Here is a 19,495-nt window from a genome sequence, read left to right on the forward strand (position 1 = left end):
GTCAAAATAGTACAGGTACACATACGTATAACAGTATCGGTATATTTCCTATACAATAATGTATATAATATATTCACTTATATTATAATATATAGGAGGTAATACATGAAAATTAATTTTATTATTATTTCACTTTCTTTTGTTTCCGAATTCAAAATAACAATTATAATAATAATATCACCTCAATGATTTCGTATTTTGGCAATAAATGAATGAATGAGTAAATGAAATTTTACTCAAAACTTTGGTTTATTGTGTGTGCAATGAATTCTTAATTAAGTAATATAATATAAACACCCACCATGCATTTATAAAACATATATAATATATGTATATATTCTAAAATATTTGACAAGTAACCGTTATAGCCAATAATATGGATAAAAGTTGCGACAATAATTTTTTAATTAAATTATGTACACAGTGGTCAGGTTTTTTCGTGTTTTACGGTTGCTTTTATTAAAATGAAAATGAAAATTATTTTTAATTTGTACAAATAGTATATGAATTAAGTACATTAATAAAAAATAATTTAGTAGTTAAAAACATTTAGAAGAAGTTAGGAGAATAATTTAACAATAATTTCCATATAAAAAAAATAAAAAAATATTAAAACCCTTAAATAACATTAAATAAAAAATGTTGAATTTTAAGGTAATTTTTAATTTATATTTATTACAATATTATAATTAATTTTATCCTTTTAAGGTATTCTTTGCAATAATATTGTTACTCTTTCTGTACATGGGATTCCCCTTAGTTCAAGCAACTCTATATGAATCAGATTTTGATTTATCAAATTTAGATATATCAAAGCATAAATTTTTTAAAAATTTCCCTGATTTAAGTCGACACCCGAAAGCAAATATTTGGGATCATATTGATCAGCATTTTCAAAAGAAATTAGCTGTTGCAAAATATTTTGGTCGCCTATTATTTGGTACACCACAGGATAATGAAGTTGTTAAAATAGAATTTGATCCAAATTTTGGGCATGCTTGGCGTCCTTATTACCAGAGACGATATGGTTATAGAGGTGAGAATTTTATAAAACAAATAGGTAAAGGCCATTCACCAGTTAGACAACAACGTTCAATGTCATATAAAAGGGAAAGAGCAGTAAAATTTAGAAATTCGAAAAATAATAAATTTCGTATTTTTTATTTGTAAATTATTCTCTTTTTTTATATAATTTTAATTGTGTTATTATTTTGTTGTAATTGTGTTACTAGAATTTAGGTAGAAATTTTTAAAATTTATATTTGAGCTTTTTTTAAAGCATGGTGAATTTTTAAAGGATATTTTTTTATTTTTTTTTTTAATATTATTTATTAAAGAATTCTAATATATTTTTTGTATTAATTTTTATTTTTTTTCTTGTATAAAAGAAATATTTTTATAAAATTTTTTGATTTTTTTATTCCAATTTTGTTGATATTATGTAATAAAATATTGCAGCCTTTGAGTATTTTGTGCACGAAAATCTTTTAGCATGTTCGACAATACTTGAATATAAACGTAAACCAAAAGATGCAAGCTATAGTCTCGGATATTTTGTAACTAGTCGAAATTTCAAAAAAGGGTTAAGACAAACGACTACTTCTAGTTATTTTAAACCCGAATTCCTGATTAAAAGTTAATAACATTAGTGGAGTTATTGAATTAATCTACATTAATTTGAAGAAATGAGACAATGTTTCATTTTAAAAATTTAAAAAAAAAATCCGTGAATAATTGGAGAAACTAACGGCTTAGAAAATACAAAATGTGTAAAATCGAATGAAAATGGAAGACGCAATAGAGCTTTTCATAATAATCTATTTAATTTTCAAACTTTGATTCTGGTTTGTTGTTAAATCAATGATAAAGGCGATTACTATTTTAAGTTCGCAGGTGAACGCGTAGTTTTTGAAAAAAAATTACTCTTTATTACGTAATTACTCTCAAGTCTATTAAATTGACTAACCTAATTAAGATATTTTTAACGGTTTGTTTACAGATATAAAATCTATACAACATTCGTTAGTATTTTGCAAAGAAATTTTAATCGAGTGTCAAGTAAACCGTAATAATCGCAATAATATTATAAAAACATCATAACAAAAAAAAAACAAAAAAACTTTTCACTTAAATTTGCAGACTTTTCTGAAAGTAAATAAGGTTTTTTCCGTATTCATATGTTCATTTTGTGGCATTATAAGTATAAGCATTATTAACGTCTCTATATAATAAACCCAATAAAATGTAATTTGATTCGAAAAAAGCCATATCGTACTTTTTTTTAACTAAATTAAGACAAATTAATCGTAATTAATCTAAATGATGTGAAATGATATGCTAAAGAAACGGAAGCCATTGGAAAAGGGATATAAAATAACAAAACGAACATTCGAACTTTTTAAACCACTGTTTGTTTTCCTCCATTTTTCTTTTTGTATAAAATACTTAAACCTTTAATATTATATTTTATGTAAAGTGTACTTGTGTGTGTATTCGATTGTAATAGCATTAACCTAATCTGTGGTTTTGATATTTACTTCTATGCATATACGTACGAATACACACAAAGTATAAGTTTTTCTTCTGGGTCAATTGTTTCTTTACGTTTTCTCCATATATTTTTTTATATTTCTGGTTTATTTTTTAGTATATGTATACACAAATATACAGGGTGGGCAAATTAAATTAGATCATTTAAGTACTTAGTCAAATTAGTAAAATTTCAAATAAAATAAATAGTTTTTTTTTTAAATAGTGATCAATTAACATCCGTTGTAGATGCGTTTAAAATCACATACTAGATAAAAATTCACAAATATAGATGAACGATATAGATGAAAACTGATAGTACGCCAATTATCTATGGAATCATAAATTTTTGCATAAAGAGTTTTGGTATTATATTATTTTGATATTTGATATAATTTGCACATTATTTGGAATCTTGAATATTGCACACAACATTTTGGAATCTTGGATTATTTTGAAAATATTGATTATATTCATAATGAATTTAACTTTGCAGATTTCTAATAGAATAGCGATTGTTGAACAACCAACCAAAAGGATAATACGTATTAAAATTGAACTAGCCATTACTTTAAATTTCATGAAAGCAAACGTTCGATCTTTTATTAGAATAACAAAATTCTCTATTTTATTGTTTTCAAAATATTTAAGACTTTTATAAACTGTACAAAATTTCACAATTGAGTGCCTCTTTTGATTGATCGTTAAAAATATTATAATAAAGAAATTCCTTGTAACACCATAGACAACAATTTAGCAAAGAATGACTTAATTTTTACTCTAAATAAGTCGAATACCAATGCACATTTAAATTAACTAATTCAATTTATTCGTGTCACTCTGTCTGTGAGTAACTATGAATATAACCAATAGCTTTGTCCATTTTTTTGTGTGTTATTCAATTTTTTTTATTGTTATTGCTATACTCAAATAGAATTTCATTTTTTGGTGTGTGTTATCATTGTATATTTTATTTTTAAAATATCGGCCAATTTATTAAAGTCATAATCACATATCAATCTTTAAATAGAAACTATGTGGTATATAATAGAGAAATATCCCTTTATTATATTGTTGTATTTTACAGTTATACATTATTATTGTAGAAAATGGGGTTAAAATAAGGATATAAAAATAAAAGGCAATAAGACAATGTGTTTGTATGTCAATTAATATCGAAGAAATGCCCATGGACTCTTACAAAAAAAAAAAGCAACAATTTATAGTATGTAATTATAATGAATGTATTCTGCTGTAGGTATATATGATCATATAATCATAATACATTATTCGTATACTGCAGAATAAATAATTATTGTTGAATGTATTTAATTGATAGTAATAAATTTTAATCAAGAAAAAAATAATTAGAAAGTAGTAGAAGGGTATAAACGATAACCATAAAATTATAATAATAATCATTAAACTTGGAAAACTATAGTGGAATTTAGTTTAAGCTTTTTATTGAATAATATTACATACAAATTGTTACACACGTAACGCGCGTTCTGATAAAAGTGACGTTTGAAATATTTTTTAGAATTTTAAATTGTCTTCGTGACCTTAAGCTATGTAATAGCACCATTAATTTCGAAAATAACGATTGCAACCGACCACTGATTGTTTTGCCCATTTTCAACTGTATGTTATGTACATTAAAATATAAAACATCTTTGAATGTTATCAAAACCGGAAATCATCGGGTATATGGGATTCGAAGAGGTAAAAGATTTCGTATTTTGGACTGTAATAAAAAACAAAACTTTTTTCAACAAAGCTCAACTTCATTTCGAAACTCTTTCAACCTTAACATTTGAAAGAAAAACAACCTATACTAAAACTTACACATAAAATGAATTGGATAATAAATTCGGATGAAACTATTGCTCAGTAAAGTAGCGCTTTTCTCTTAAAGAGGTAAAAATTGTTTTAAAAAATATCTGCAAGATATTTAAATTGCTTTCATTAATTAAACAAAACATGTATTTCAAATTATTCTATACATTTAGAATTAGAAAAATGAAACTAAATAAATTTTATATGTTAGTAGTTGAATTATGCTAGAACTTCAGACTTCTAGTATAATTTAGTCAACATTAATGGCTATGAAAAAAATGATAGTTTAATTTTTCCTATTAAAAATAACATAAAGCAGCAGACTTTAAAAAAGTAACTACTTTTAACATAACCCTGGTAAGAGAAACGTTCGTGGTTTCGATACAATTAACTTCCAAAAAGTGCAAGAGAAAAAAATTTTCTTTTAAAGAAATAAGTTTCTAGTAAAGATCTATTTTCGTATATATAATATTTTAAGGGTAAAGAGTGTGAAAGTTTTGTAAGCTTACAGATGAATTGCCGGACAAAGTAAAACTAATAATAACAACAATATGAACTAGTTTGCATTACATTGTGATATTTTACGATAGGTGTAAAATAAAAAATTAAATTACCAATAATCGTTGAAAAACTGATACCAATTTTCAATTTAATCGAATTTAAAGAACAATTTCTGAAATAGTGTAGACACATTTTCAAAATTTAAATCAAAAATTAGCATAATTTCAATATTTACAATGCAAAACTTTTCTTATATTTTAGGGATTGGTTATTTACGGAAGAATATTAAAATATTTCACAAATTTGGCACTAACATAATGGTTAGATGGCCAGCTCAATTGGAATAAGGTATTTTGGCATGAGGAGATCTTTTCGTCAAAGTTTATTGAAGCAAACTACTCAGAAAAAACATTGGCCGAAAATTTAGTTTTCAATAAATTTTCGAAATCTTATTCCAAAATGGTTCTGTCGCATGTTAAAATTATTTCAAACTTTAATTTAATTAAAAAGATGGTTTATGTACAAAGTCGAATTCCTACCCTATGCCTATCTAGACAAAGCAAATTTTTGTATCTTTGTTTCACATCCTTAACATTAGTAAATTATGCAGTATGAAAATTATTACTGAATTATATTATAAGACTGCGTTTACTGAAAAACTACTTCTGAAAATTCTAAATTTTTTCTAAATACGAAAAAAATAAAATTACAGGGTGATTCTGAAAGTTATTCAACAACATATATACCATTGGTAAAAAGATCGAAAATGGGTAAAACTTTTGTTCGGGACTGGGTAACAAATCTCAACAGTTTATGTACCTTCGGAATACTAAGCATTCGAACTTTAGGGAAAATCAAATTTTTCTCTTGTTTTATTTTTTCAGTTTCATAGAATTTTTCCCAGCTCTGTAACATAAAAATTTTTTACATATGTTGTAGAAGATGTAGACAAAAAAAAAAAAATATTAAGTGCTTCAAATCCAATTAAAATCAAACCAGATGTTGATAAAACTAAAATTAAATTCAATTTAATATTCCCTTATCAAAAAATTTGGAAAATACAGATTCCTCAGCCAAAAATCTTACAAATTTCAAACACCAAATTTCTAATGAAATTCTTCTTTCAATTTTCTTCTTTCAAATATGTTTTTTTAACTTCAACGGTACACCAATTTAAGTTTTATTAGTCATTTGTCTAAAATTTATAAATTCATTTAAATTATTATTGACGTCATAATTTTAATACCATATCATCTACCAACTCCATTTTGCGCGCAAAAAAATTAAATTTTCCTATTAAAATAAATTTTTTCTATTAAAATAAATGCCAAAATTTGTATGGCATGTCTTCAAAAATTCGCTCCAGCTGGTTAATTTTAATATCTTCAGATGCCAAATGGTGTCTAGATTTCAAAAACATTTTTTTTCAAATTTTTAAATTGCAGCCAATCTGAGAAAAATGCATTTAAAAATTCCAAACCATATAGGTACCATTTCTTACAAAAATTGGCAAAAATTAAAAACCTATCATTTTTTTTACCAAGAAAAGTTTCGAAAAAAAATTTTTGATTACTAGATTTTTTTTTTGTTTTTTCTTTTCAAAATTTCAAATTTTTTAAAATCAATTTTTCTTTTTCCAAATAAAAAGTTTGTATAAAATTTCGTTCCAATTTTTTTATTACTTGTTACTTTTCAATAAAAACATTAAAATTCAGATTTTTTATCAAAATAAAGGCTCTTAAGAATGCCAACTGTTTTTTTGATTGGCTATTATCACCAAAAATTAATGAAAGTTGATAATTACAACACTTAAAATTCTTACCTTTAGGGTCTTTAAAATCTTAACATTGAAATGGTTTTTGTGCTACATTTTCTGTACCACAAAAATTTTTTCTAATGTTTGAAGACTCAAGCAGCTGGGCAAAATTCTATAAAAAAAATTTCAAGGTTTTAAAAAATTTCTTACGAAAACAGTGAAAAAATCAAGAGAAAGATTTTATATTTTCTTTAAAGTTCGAATACTTGGGATTCCGAAGGTACATAAAATACAGAATCAAGTAGCACGTCTATTTTAAGTCCTTTACTAAGCCTTTTTACAATCAAAAAAACCTGGGTAAGTAAAAATTTCGTGAAAATTCGTTAAAATCCTTGGAACTCGGAAACCCTTGAGATTTGGTACCCAGTCCGGAACAAAAGTTTTTCCCATTCTCGACCTTCTAAACAGTGATATATGTTGTAGTATAACTAATTTATCAAATTTATCAGAATCACCCTGTATGTATGTACGTATATTATCAAAAACCAAACAACTGAACTTTTAATCCTTAAATACATAGAAGTTGCAAAACTTAAACATTGTAACATAATTGAAACAACTTCAAAACAGTTATCATTTACTAATCAAAATTATCTTATACAAATTCTAATCTCTTCAATATTAGGAATCATTATAATGGCACGTCAGTAACTATTATAAAGCATAATAATAACCATAAACATAATCATCATTATGATTATTCACTATAATCATTTTCATCACCATCATCACTATCTACACATTGTAAATACTCTATGGATCATTATCATATTATATCCATCGCAATATTGTCTTTAGTCCAAAAAAATTAAAGAAAAGAATGAAAGACATCCGAACGATTTGTCTACATGAATAACCATTTATAATCATATGTGTACGAATGTGTGTTTTATTATGAAATTTTTCATGGACATATGATTATCAAAAATCTAATATAAGTAACAGAAAGAGGAATACAGAAATGATACAAAATGAAAAAGAAATTTATGAACTAAATTGTATTATAAGGACACTATGCCATAAGAGCAAAAGTTTTTAATAAGAGCAAAATATAAAAAAAAGTAAAAATAAAAAATAAATAATATTGTCGCTATCTAAGAATCGTTTCTTCGTTTACAGGCACACAAACATTATGTATTTACTTATACAAGCAATAAATCTTGTTTCAGATATTCATCTTTAAACATTATAGCTGAATGAAAAGTTAAGCTTGTTAACGTTTACCAAAATTTAAATTTCTAGTGTGCACTGTTACACTAAATGACTGATATTTTACAAGCTTATAATTGATTTGAAGCTACAGTTTATTTTCGTTGCTTCAAATATATTTAAAAAATTTTAATTAAATATTAAAAAACATATAAATTTTTCAAAATTAAAAAAAAGTCAACTTCCGACCACTAGGAGTGATGCATTAGAATACAAAAGAAATCCACTAACATAACATTAAAATTTAAAATACCCTTTGCTGCTGAAAAATTTTCAAAACATATTGCCGATGATCTTCAACGAAATTTCGCGTAAAAAGCGTACTTTACAAAATTCTACAGATGGCAGGCTAGTCGCTCTCCTATTGGAAAGTGAAAATGATGAATAAAACTAAAAACTGACAATGGAAGCCTTTTAGCATCGAAAGAGGAAAATACTTTTTTTTATATTTTTGGATATATTGCATAGCATAAAACTTATTAAGTATGTATAAAAATTTTTAAATTTCCTTTTGAATTTCAAATTATCAAATAAGTTAAGTAAGCAAATCCGCTGCAATTGTTGAAATTAGCTGCATTTTCACTTGTAAGAGCTGCAATTATTTATCACGATCATTTTTCAGTTTACCAATAAATTTGTGTAAACCGAAGTTGCTGAATCTGAACACAATATTTGGAGTATATTTTCAAAATGTAGAATGAAATTTAAAATGTGTTTTTCAAGGTATACTTAAAACGAGGTTGTTCTTTTTTTGGGGCAAAATAACAGTAAGATTTCTTTAACATCAGATCTGCTTCACGTAATATTTTTTAATTTTTTACAAAAATTTTGTATATGAAATTTAAAGAAATAATTTAAAAATCTTATTACTCAATATAATTTAAAGAACATTAGGAAATTAATTCAGTGTCAATTTTTATAAATTTAATAAATCCATTTAAATTCATATAGGGAAATCTAAAATCTGTAGGACGCTACGAGTGGCAAGAAAAACTCTAATGTTGTTGTGCCATTCATAACTATCAAGCCTCATTGTAAAATAATTTGAATTTAATATGCACAAATGTGACACCAATTATTGAGCAAATACCACAAGATAAAATCATTTAATTTATGTAAATGTTATAGGTATACATAATTGAATGCTATATATAAGATATCTACATATGTACACGAATATTATAAGGATAAATGTATTGTGTGTTTTAATTACAATTTGACTGACAAACTTACAATATTAAGGATTGTCACTTTCACAGAACTCGTGTTAAAATCGGCTTATTTAAAAGAATTTATACATTTTTTGTCAGAAAAAACTCTTCTTCAATATTCATAAATTTTTTTATAACATTTTTTTTTTCGATTATGTAAAAAAAAAAAGAAAAAATTCATTGTGTACGGTAGCAGTTAAAGTTATTCTGATGTAAATTTATGTGAGAAATTTTAATACATGAATATTATACATAAGAACAAACGAGAGCTTCAGTAAACACAAAAACAAAAAAAAAGAGCAATAAAAAATTAATACGATAAAAACAATATCATTTTTTTTTTCTTGGTTTTTTTTTTTGTTATAAATATCCTTTGTTGTCTTTTGTTGTTTTGCTTTTTTTTATCGAATAAAAAAATATTTATCGCGGCAATCTTATAAAAATGAAAAACCATAGATAGCACCTGTGCTGGCAATTTTTTTCAGAATTTATGGACAATAAAAAGGATAAAATGTTGGTAAAAAGAACAGAAAAAGAAAAAACGAGAAAGAAAATTGAAGAAAAAGAAAGCAAATAAAATGATAAAAAAAAGGAAAAAGTAAAAATATTGTTGTCTTTATAGGGCGATCGTTGATATTGAGATCATTGTGATTGGCTTCAGTTCAAAAACTTTGGTTATTTTCATTTAAAAGATTTGCAAGTCCACATTGTACTTCTTTTTGTATTCCTGTATTTACATTAATTATGAGAAGTGTTTTTAATATTTACGTATTTTGAAAGTCTAGATAAAATCAAAAGGAGTTCAAAATTTTAGACTGTTTTTCAACTATCAAAGAATATATAAGGTCACATTTAACAGAATTGGTTTGTATAATATTATTTTGTATAATAGTTATTTTGCTATTTTTAAGAAGCATGATACCGTAGATATCCAGCTCTAGTTTCGTGTGTGACCAGTACACATAAAAATCCTCAACAACGCACTTTGTTATTTAATTGCATTTAAATATTTAGAATGAATTTGAAAGTAAAACTATTTGACTGCCATAAGAAAATTAAATAATAATCAATCGATATCATGTCGGTGCAAGAACATAGGATTAAAAATATAGTAATGATACACATTGCTGTTTGATGTAGCAATTTACTCATCAGGTTGCGTTCGTGATCATTTTTTCTCCATTTTTTCTTGAGAATCTTTCAAATTTAAAATGTTATAAGTATATTGAATCTTGCAAATCTGTTATTTAAATTGAATATCCTTAATTTTCCACAATGATTTCATCTAAGCTTATTGCCTCATTTCTCTTAACTTTATTGAATTTTTCAAGACCGACCTTGTAGTTTTCTGTATTGCTTTTAACAATATTTTCAATATGAAGTAAATTTAAATAGTTTAAATAGCAAAAATAGCTATCTATAAAAACTTTCTATTTTAATCTACATACTTTCCTTTTGTTGTTAGTTTTTATTTCTTTCAAGGAAATATCGTCCTTTGTTCTTAATTTAATGTGACTATTAACTCTATATTTGTTTTCCAGTTATATAAAAATTTTTTACTCGATTTTCAAATTTTATTTTCTTAAATTAGGATAATAAGTGACAAATAAATAACCCTCTATATGCAGAAAAAAATATAGGTAGACATTTTTTTTGCTCTCACTTTTTTTCTCTATAGAAAAGGTATTATTACTTCTATATTTCATATGATGATTATAGTAGCAAAGCATTTTAAGTGATAGAGAGAAGATAACACTGCTAAAGGAAATTGAAAAAAAAAACACAAAAAAAATTAAATGTATAAAAGTTATCGTTTGTGATTGCTTAAATTGTTCTTTTTCTTTTCTTGTTTTTTTTTGTTTTAGTATTAGCATAGCAGTAATAGTAAGGCATAACAAAGCGAAATGTAAAAATATGATGATGAAAGTTTCAAATTTTATGAGCATAAATTTCAAATAAAAATTGAAAGAAAAATAAGAAAAATTTATTAAAATAATTGTTACATTGTTTTACTATTAAATTGTGAAAATCCTTGAAGAGAAAGGATGAACTATAATAGAGTGTTATATAAACAATAGAATAATATTTTAAGTATTGAAGTGATTTTATTGAATATAAAATAAAATATGAAAATTTTTTAAATTAATTTTAATAGTTTTAAGGCAAAACTCATATTTCTTATATCTATTGAATCAAAAAATAAAAAAAAATTAAAAAATGGGATTATGTTGCAATTTAATTTGATTTATGAACCTTATTGCAAATTTTTCTTTGGCTATATATGAACTTTAAGATAAAGGTAGGTTGATATTCGTTACGTTTACTTTAAATACGGAAATTTAAAGATTGGTTTCTATAATGCAACATACGAGTAATAAAATGCGCCCATGTTCATAAGTATGTGCCATTAATTTCATTTGAGAAGATTGAAGCTTCAATACAATTTGATAAAGGAATTAATTTGACTATTTTTTGTAAATTGTAGCACTATAAGGGATTGAAATGTATCTTCTTCATTTATCTTTGTTAATTAAGAGTCGGCTGTCTTGTATACAAATTTCTGGCCAGTATTTCACTTACATATATTGTTCTATAAATCCTGATTTGGAAATATAGTGTATTGTGTAGTCATAGTTACGACTATTAAAATTCATATCAAAGACATTAAAAGATCAAAACATGGTAATTGAACGCTATAAAAAACTAAAACCAAAATTGTATTGTAAAACAATAGGAGCAAATAATGAGAAAAAAAAACAAATGAGAAAAATTTAAAGTTCAAGAAAACTTAAAATATTTTAAAAACTTTGTTTTAGCAATTTTCCAAAAAATTTTTGAAAATAAGTGCTCATTAGTTTCACTCTGTCCGTCCATTCGTCCGTCTGTTCGTGTGTCTGTTTACAAAACTTCTACACCCTTGAAGATAGAAAGCTGAAATTTAATACGTACATAGATCTTTACTAGAAACTTACTTCCGTAGAACAAAATTTTACCTATCTCCCCCCTCTAAAAATTATATCCCCCCAAAACCCTAAAAATACCATTATTCAACTATTTGTTGCCATAAGCATTTTTTACATTTTGCAAACGCAGAAAAGCAGTGGGTTGCTTCTTCTATCGCAACGTACTATATGTGAACTTTAAAAAAACAAAATGCCCGTTCAAATTTACCGTTATCTAAAATCCGTTTTTTCCAAATTTTTGATGCCGTTTTTCTCCTAAACCCCAAGTTGTACCATTCTGAAATTTTAACAGCTTTTAAACATTTATAAAGAGTTATCGCCTCTCGAAATTTGTAAAATTTAAATATTTGGCAATTTATATTTGCAAAACCGCAAGCTTGTTCAAATTTCTTATTTTTCTATTATAATTAAAAATATAATTATTTTTCTTAACTCACACAATTAATCCTTTTTTTTTTTTTTTTTTGTTTGTAAACTTTATTTAATCCATTTTCTTCTTATTAACTATATAACAAAAAAGTTTAAAAAAAAAAATTTATTTACATAAAAAAAAAAATTGGTATAACTAACTTAAAAACTTATTGTTTTCTTGTAGCTAGTTGTATTCTGTAATGTATTAGAGGATTGTTAGTTCATTAAAATGATTATTAATTACAATAATTTCTTTTTTTTTTTTATTTTAGGAAAATTGTTTTTGTAAAAAAACCTAAAATTAATTATTTTTTAATAAAATAAAAACCCTATCCTAACTTAAACTAAGCTTAAATTAAAGAGAAAATACTGGAAGTACGTCTCGCACACAGTATTTCATTGTTTAAAGTTGTTCTTCTAGCCACCAGTAACCCCTGTTAATGAACGTATCCCTAATAGGTATACTCATATCAAATTTTAGATTACTATAACTCAAACAGGATGGGTTATAATCTATGGTTTTGCATGTAGCCCGTCTATTATAATGATATAATATAGGGACATGCGCGCTATCTTGGATATAACCCTTATTGTCTAAGTATATAAAATGTTCGGGCGCAATGAAACCCGTTATTAAACTTTCTTTAATATACTCCATATTGTGGTAAAATATATTTGATATTAGACCATTTTCAGGAGTTTTCAATGCCCTGTCAAAATGTCTTCGAATTAGTTTTATTAAAAAATTATCTATCCTATTAATATTGGCTACTTTATAAATATATTTATTAGAAAAATAGTGCTGGTAGTCAGTTTCAGGTTTGCGATTTATCCCGATACAAATCCTAATACATTTTCTTTCGAACACTCTAAGTTTTTCCATGAGACTTGCGCTCACATTATACCAAATCGGTGCAGCATACGTCATTATTGGTCTGATTAATGTAAGGTAAGAAATAGTTTTTACTCTATTACTAACATTTTTGCAATAAAATAATCGCCTCGATGCCATAAATGCTTTATTTGCTTTTTCAACTATTTTTTTTATATGAACAATGTAGTTAAGATTTCGATGTAGGTGAACGCCTAAATATTTAACTGTCTTTTTGTTTTCTAATAAATTATTATTATCAACTTTTATTCTAAAATTTTTCCATTTTTTCTTGATATTAAAATTAACTTTATCAATTGTGTTGCGAAAAAGTATAGTTTCGCATTTATTAAAATTAATCTTTAGAGCCCATACTTTGCTATAGTCTTTTGTTAGATTAAACATTTTTTGAACTCTATTTTGAATTTTCTCAACCGTATTATCTGCAGAATATAGTATAATGTCATCTGCAAAGGCTAGTGAATAACTATTTCCTTTTACATGTCCTAGCATTTCTAGCAACTCAATTATGTAGATTGAGAATAGAATAGGAGAGTTTATGGTGCCCTGTTGCAGTCCATTTTCTATCCTAAAAATTTGTTTGCATAAATTCGAATCGTTAGCTATTACAAATTCATGATTAGATGTCATATCGACAATTATACTAATAAGCCTCTCGGGAAATTCATATTCTATTAGTTTAAAAATTAATCCTTCAATCCAGATATTGTTAAATGCTTTTTCAAAGTCTATCAGACAAGCCCCTACACCATACTTCTGGTTTATGAACCAACATATATCAGATGTTAGTTTCGTTATGGCATGAACTGTGCTATGCTTATGCCTAAACCCAAATTGGTTTTCGGGCAAAAGCCGCCTATCATCTACAATTTGAACGATCTTGTCATTAATAATCATTTCATATATCTTACTTATGTTAGGAAGCAAACTTATAGGTCTATAACTATTAACATCCTTTGGGTCTTTTCCTGGTTTTTTTAGCATCACAACCTTCGCTTTTTTCCATATAGATGGAAAATAGCAGTAGTTCAATGCATTATTAAATAAAATAACATATTGTGAAATGATTTTCGGGCTTAAATTTTTTAAAACTATATTAGGTATTTCATCTATCCCTGACGATGTTTTATTTTTAAGACTCCTTAATTTCGAATTTAAATCTGAAAAAGTTATAAAATACTCACTATCATTTTGTTCTGAAGATTTGTTTGAATCATTAAAATTACTAATAGTAATGTTGTTATCTTGTTTCCTAACTTTGATTTCTTTAAACTCTTTGACGCGATCTTTAACTCTTCTATGAAAATTATTATCAATAGTGCCTATATTCTTATGGGTATTTTCTAAATGAGATCCTAAAATCTTATAAATATTTAATGGTGTGCTAATTATATATTTATCTGTAATAGTTTTTTCAAGTGAATTAATATCTATATTGTTTTGGTAAAGCAAATTGCACGACTCAGTATCAATGTTTAAACTCGATATTTTCTGATCCTGTTTAGAATAAAAAATTTTTTTAATTTCAGGAAACATATTTCGGTTACTTGTTTGAATATTTTGTATCCTATTTGTCCAATACCTATCTACTTCTATGTTTATTTGCTGCTTAATCAGACATTTTATGTTTCGTAACAAACTTCTTAATAACGTTATTTCTGACGATGTGAAATCTAGGTTTTGGCTGTAAATTCTATGTATATCGCCTAATAATTTATTTTTCATTTTACATAACTTTTTTAATTTTACTGACTCAAAGTTTTTTAAATGATTTTTCTTTACGGTTGAAGGGATTACTTCTTTCATAGTTTTTTTAATTATATTTTCAATTTCTAATAAATGATTATTAATATTTGAAATATCGATATTAATATTATCTCTTATTTTATTTATGTTATCAATATATTCTAAGTTAAAATTAACATCTAGATACTGGCGAAACTTTTCCCAATTTGTTTTGTGAAAGCAATATCTCTTATTAGTATCAACCTCTATACTTTGAATAGCTACAGAAAATTTAAATTTGATAGCATTGTGATCACTATCGTACGGTATTGTTATTAAACTATTCATATCAGGATTAATTGTGTTTAATCTAGCATCTGCAAAAACTAAATCTATAAAAGCACCTGATCTTGGAAACGTTGGTGTATCTGAATGGTAAAGCGCACATTTATAAATTATTTTATTTGAATTTAGCCATTTATGTAATTTTGTTCCTCTATTATTTATATTTTCATTACGCCAAGACGAATGTTTAGCATTTAGATCACCAGCAATAACATAAAGATTATTTAAGCAATTTAAATTAAGCGTAGAAAATAAAGTTTCAAACTCCTCAATAAATTTGTTGTTAGAACCATTGGGGGCATAAATAGCTATAATGTACAGATTTTTTCTATTCCCTATATTAAGTTTTACTATGCAAGGTTCTATGCATTCAAATCTATCAAATTTCAAATTTTCTACAATTTCATAAGCTAAGCCTTTCTTAATACAAATGGCTGTACCACCACCATTTGAATCGTATTTACGATCCCTTCTAACTATATTGTAATTATCTATTTCTAAATAATGTTTTGATTGTAATTTTGTTTCATTTAAACACAAAATATCAGGGTCATTTTTCTCTATAAAATGCAATAAAGAATATCTTTTACTATATGATACTAATGAATTAACATTAATCGAAATTAAATTTATACTATTAATATTCATACTTCCATTAACCATTACTAATGACTAGGTAATATGCCATACCAATTCATAATTTGAGCGATCATTACGGAATGTTCACTCAATTGCTTTTCAAATTTATTAAAATTTTGTTGCATATTTCGCAATTCTTCCAGTATTTTATTAATAGAATTATTATTATCTATATTGTTAATGTTACGAGTATTTTCATTGTAACTTTTACTAACAAAATTATTATTATTTACATTATTGCTTCTAGCAGCATTAGAATAAGATATACCTGTTTGTACATAGTTGTTATAATTATTATTATTTATATTATTGCTTCTAACAGCATTAGAATAAGATATACCTGTTTGTACATAGTTGTTATAACTCATGTGTCTCTGAGAAATGTTTTGTTTTATTCTATTTTTCATTTCTTCTTTAATTTGCATTCGCCTTTTATACTCAGTGCAGTTTTTGTATGATGATGGATGACCATGCTGTTTGCACAGAGTACAATATAATTTGTCTCTTCCGTCTTCGCTTGTAATTTTGCACTCTCCAATTTTATGACTCTCTCCACATTTAACACACCTATAGTCCATGTGGCAGTTGGATGCTGTGTGAGAGAATCTCTGGCATCTTGTACATTGTTGTATAGGTTTTCTTCTAATATTTTCCCAAGTAACAATACTATTATCAATTTCTTTTATATTTTTAATAGCATTTATTGAACTATTAGGCGAAGCCTGTACAATATAGTATGGTAAACTAATATTTTGTGTGATTGATCTTTTAGTTGCTAATTGGGTAACTTTTTCAAACTTTAAACTCTCATTCTCTTTTGTTTTTAAGCAATGCAAAATATCATCACAATTATAATTTTTATTAATACCTTTAAGAATGAGTGTTATTTTTTTTTCTTCTTTAGGTGTATATGTATAGTAATTAGCCTCAGTTTTTGTAAGCATGTCACAAATGTTTTTGTAATCTACTAAGCTTTTAGTGTAAATTACCGCGTGGTTATCATTAAGTTCTTTGACCAGAAAATTATCAATTTTTAAATCATTTTTTATGGATTTTTTCAAGTATACCACATCTGTATTATATAAATTAATTGGTGGCATTCTAGATTTATTTAAGTGTGATACATTTTTATTATTGTTTGTTGTGATATTAATATTGTTTTTAGGTACATTATTACCATTTTGGTAATTTAAATTTAGTGAATTAATGGAATTTTCATGAACATTCAAATTATTGCCAACACCAGAAGTGCTTGATTTTTTATTTTGTTTTTTTTCTCTATTTTTTTGTTTCAATACTTCAATATAGTTAGTGAAACCGTTTTTATCATTATTGCCTTCTGTAGCAATATTAATACTTTCAATGTGATCTTCTTCACCTTCAATGTCCATTAAAGGTTGAAATTTGTTCTGTGAAGTATTTTGCACAACGTGGTCCTCAGACAAATCGCCTTTATTATTATTTGATGCACGTATAAAATTTTTAAGTTTCTCAAATTCAACTTTTAATTTGTCATATTGATTTACCAAATTATCATATTGTTTTTTAGATACCACCTTTGGTACTTTTTTTTTCACATGTGACATGGTTTTTAAATTTGGTTTATTAGCAATTTTATATATTTTTTCATTTATTATGTCACTTACAGTCACATTTTTATCAATATTATTTTTTATAGAGCTTTGCGCTGAATCTGATTGCATAAATGCAATCAGAATGTATATTGCACAATTCCTAAATGGTTCTTTATTACAACTAATAAATTAAGTTATAAATATTTTTTTAAAGTATATAGGACATATACTTCTTCTTTTTTTAATGTTTTTATAAGCTAACGATTAGAGTTAAATTAAAAAGTATGTGATGTGTTTAAATTTTTCTTCTAGTTTTCACGTCTGTACTCAACGACTACTTGATCAAAACTCCACAATTAATCCTTAAAATCGAGGATTATGTTAACCCCTCTTTATATTAATTTTTGCTTTATTTTAAAGACTGCATATATGCATCATCCTAAATATATGCAATCCTAGAAATAGCTTTGTATATGAATGAAAATAATTTTAATAGTGTGATAGGTATACATAGACTGTATTTAAAAGCAGAATTTTCACTTGTTGAAGGGAAAAGTGCTACAATACAAACCATTGGTTTGACCCAACTTTATTATTTCTTGTTTGTATTCATCGTTCGACAGAAAGGAACAACAAAAATATTTCTTATTGATATCGAAATTGTTCTTCTGATTGGCGAGGGTTTTCCATCTGCATTAACGACTAAAGGTTATTCGAAAACTTAATTTAACATTTTTTTGCTTATAATAATTTTATAAATATGCGCATGAATTTCGATTTACATTGGTTAAAGCATTATGCGAAAAAAAAAGTATATTATATAAGACGCTGAGTCTTAATATCATTTAAATTCAAACACAAACTGCTACCAAAATTTCAAATTCATCATATCACCTTTACCCATAATCCGAATTTAGCTCTTTTATTCCTATATGTATTCGGTAAATATGTCATCAATTTGAGGTACAGTGTACCTCCAAGGATATAAACGAAAGAATAAAAGTTGCTCGAAATTTATTTATTCGAGATTTGGGTAGTTTTCCATAAATTGAATGTCAGAAGTTCATTGTTGAATACACAATTTATTTTAATTTCTAAGAATCATCTGTTGACGTCACAATCGGTACCTTAATTGAGCACTTCAAGATTTTATTTGTTTTTTATGAAGGCGAACCGCCAAATATTTTCAGTTTATATTATCAGAGAACTGAATTTTACTGAATTAAAATATCTTAATATAATGGAAATAAAAAAATGAAATTTACAACATCGATAAGAATAAAAGAGTTCATTTTATAAACAATGGGTTTGTATGTGCAATACGTTTAGTTTTTTTTTTAATTCCTCCGATGAAAAGAATTGAACTTGATAATAGTGGAAAAATATAATGTTGACATTAAAGGTTACCACCATATTTATGTTTCAGATGCTATGGTGTATAAATGCTCGATCAAAGATTTATTTGTCAATTTATTTATTACTTTGCGAATATCCTTCTCTCTTAAGTTTTTCAGAGCATTTTTTTATCAATTCTTTCTAAAGATATTTTTATTGTTATTTTTATTATTGCAATTTTTTTGCAGTATAAAATTTGTAGACATATGGCAATTTTTTGGTGGAGTTTGTCGCTCAATTTTTCTTTGATTATTAGAGTAAAAGTTTTAAATTTATAAATTTTTGTTGTATTATAAGGAGGGCTTCTATAAAATTTATTGGATATAATTAAAAATCTGATTATTATTATTATTGAAGGAAATTTATTGGTTTGCTTATTAGTTGCAATAAAGGATAAAAACAAAAGAAGAGTTTAGAATTTTGTATAATAATAATAGTGGATTAAGCAA

The 19,495-nt window shown here is 25.4% G+C and overlaps 2 protein-coding genes across 2 annotated transcripts; one reads left to right on the forward strand and one right to left on the reverse strand.

Annotated features, from left to right (window-relative positions):
• The first annotated feature begins 744 nt into the window (after window positions 1-744).
• On the forward strand, window positions 745-6,608 carry LOC129606454 (uncharacterized). Its single transcript, XM_055516791.1, has 3 exons — window positions 745-1,119; window positions 5,579-5,636; window positions 6,601-6,608. Exons 1-3 carry the CDS (start codon window positions 745-747, stop codon window positions 6,606-6,608), a joined length of 441 nt encoding a protein of 146 aa, XP_055372766.1.
• A 9,495-nt stretch (window positions 6,609-16,103) lies between these two features.
• LOC129606455 (putative uncharacterized protein DDB_G0286901) lies at window positions 16,104-17,177 on the reverse strand. The gene has a single exon (XM_055516792.1). It carries the CDS (start codon window positions 17,175-17,177, stop codon window positions 16,104-16,106), a length of 1,074 nt encoding a protein of 357 aa, XP_055372767.1.
• Window positions 17,178-19,495: the final 2,318 nt, after the last annotated feature.

The sequence above is a fragment of the Condylostylus longicornis genome, unplaced genomic scaffold, assembly GCF_029603195.1.
Source record: "Condylostylus longicornis isolate FDR11 unplaced genomic scaffold, ASM2960319v2 ptg000018l, whole genome shotgun sequence".
In the NCBI taxonomy this organism is placed as follows: Eukaryota; Metazoa; Arthropoda; class Insecta; order Diptera; family Dolichopodidae; genus Condylostylus; species Condylostylus longicornis.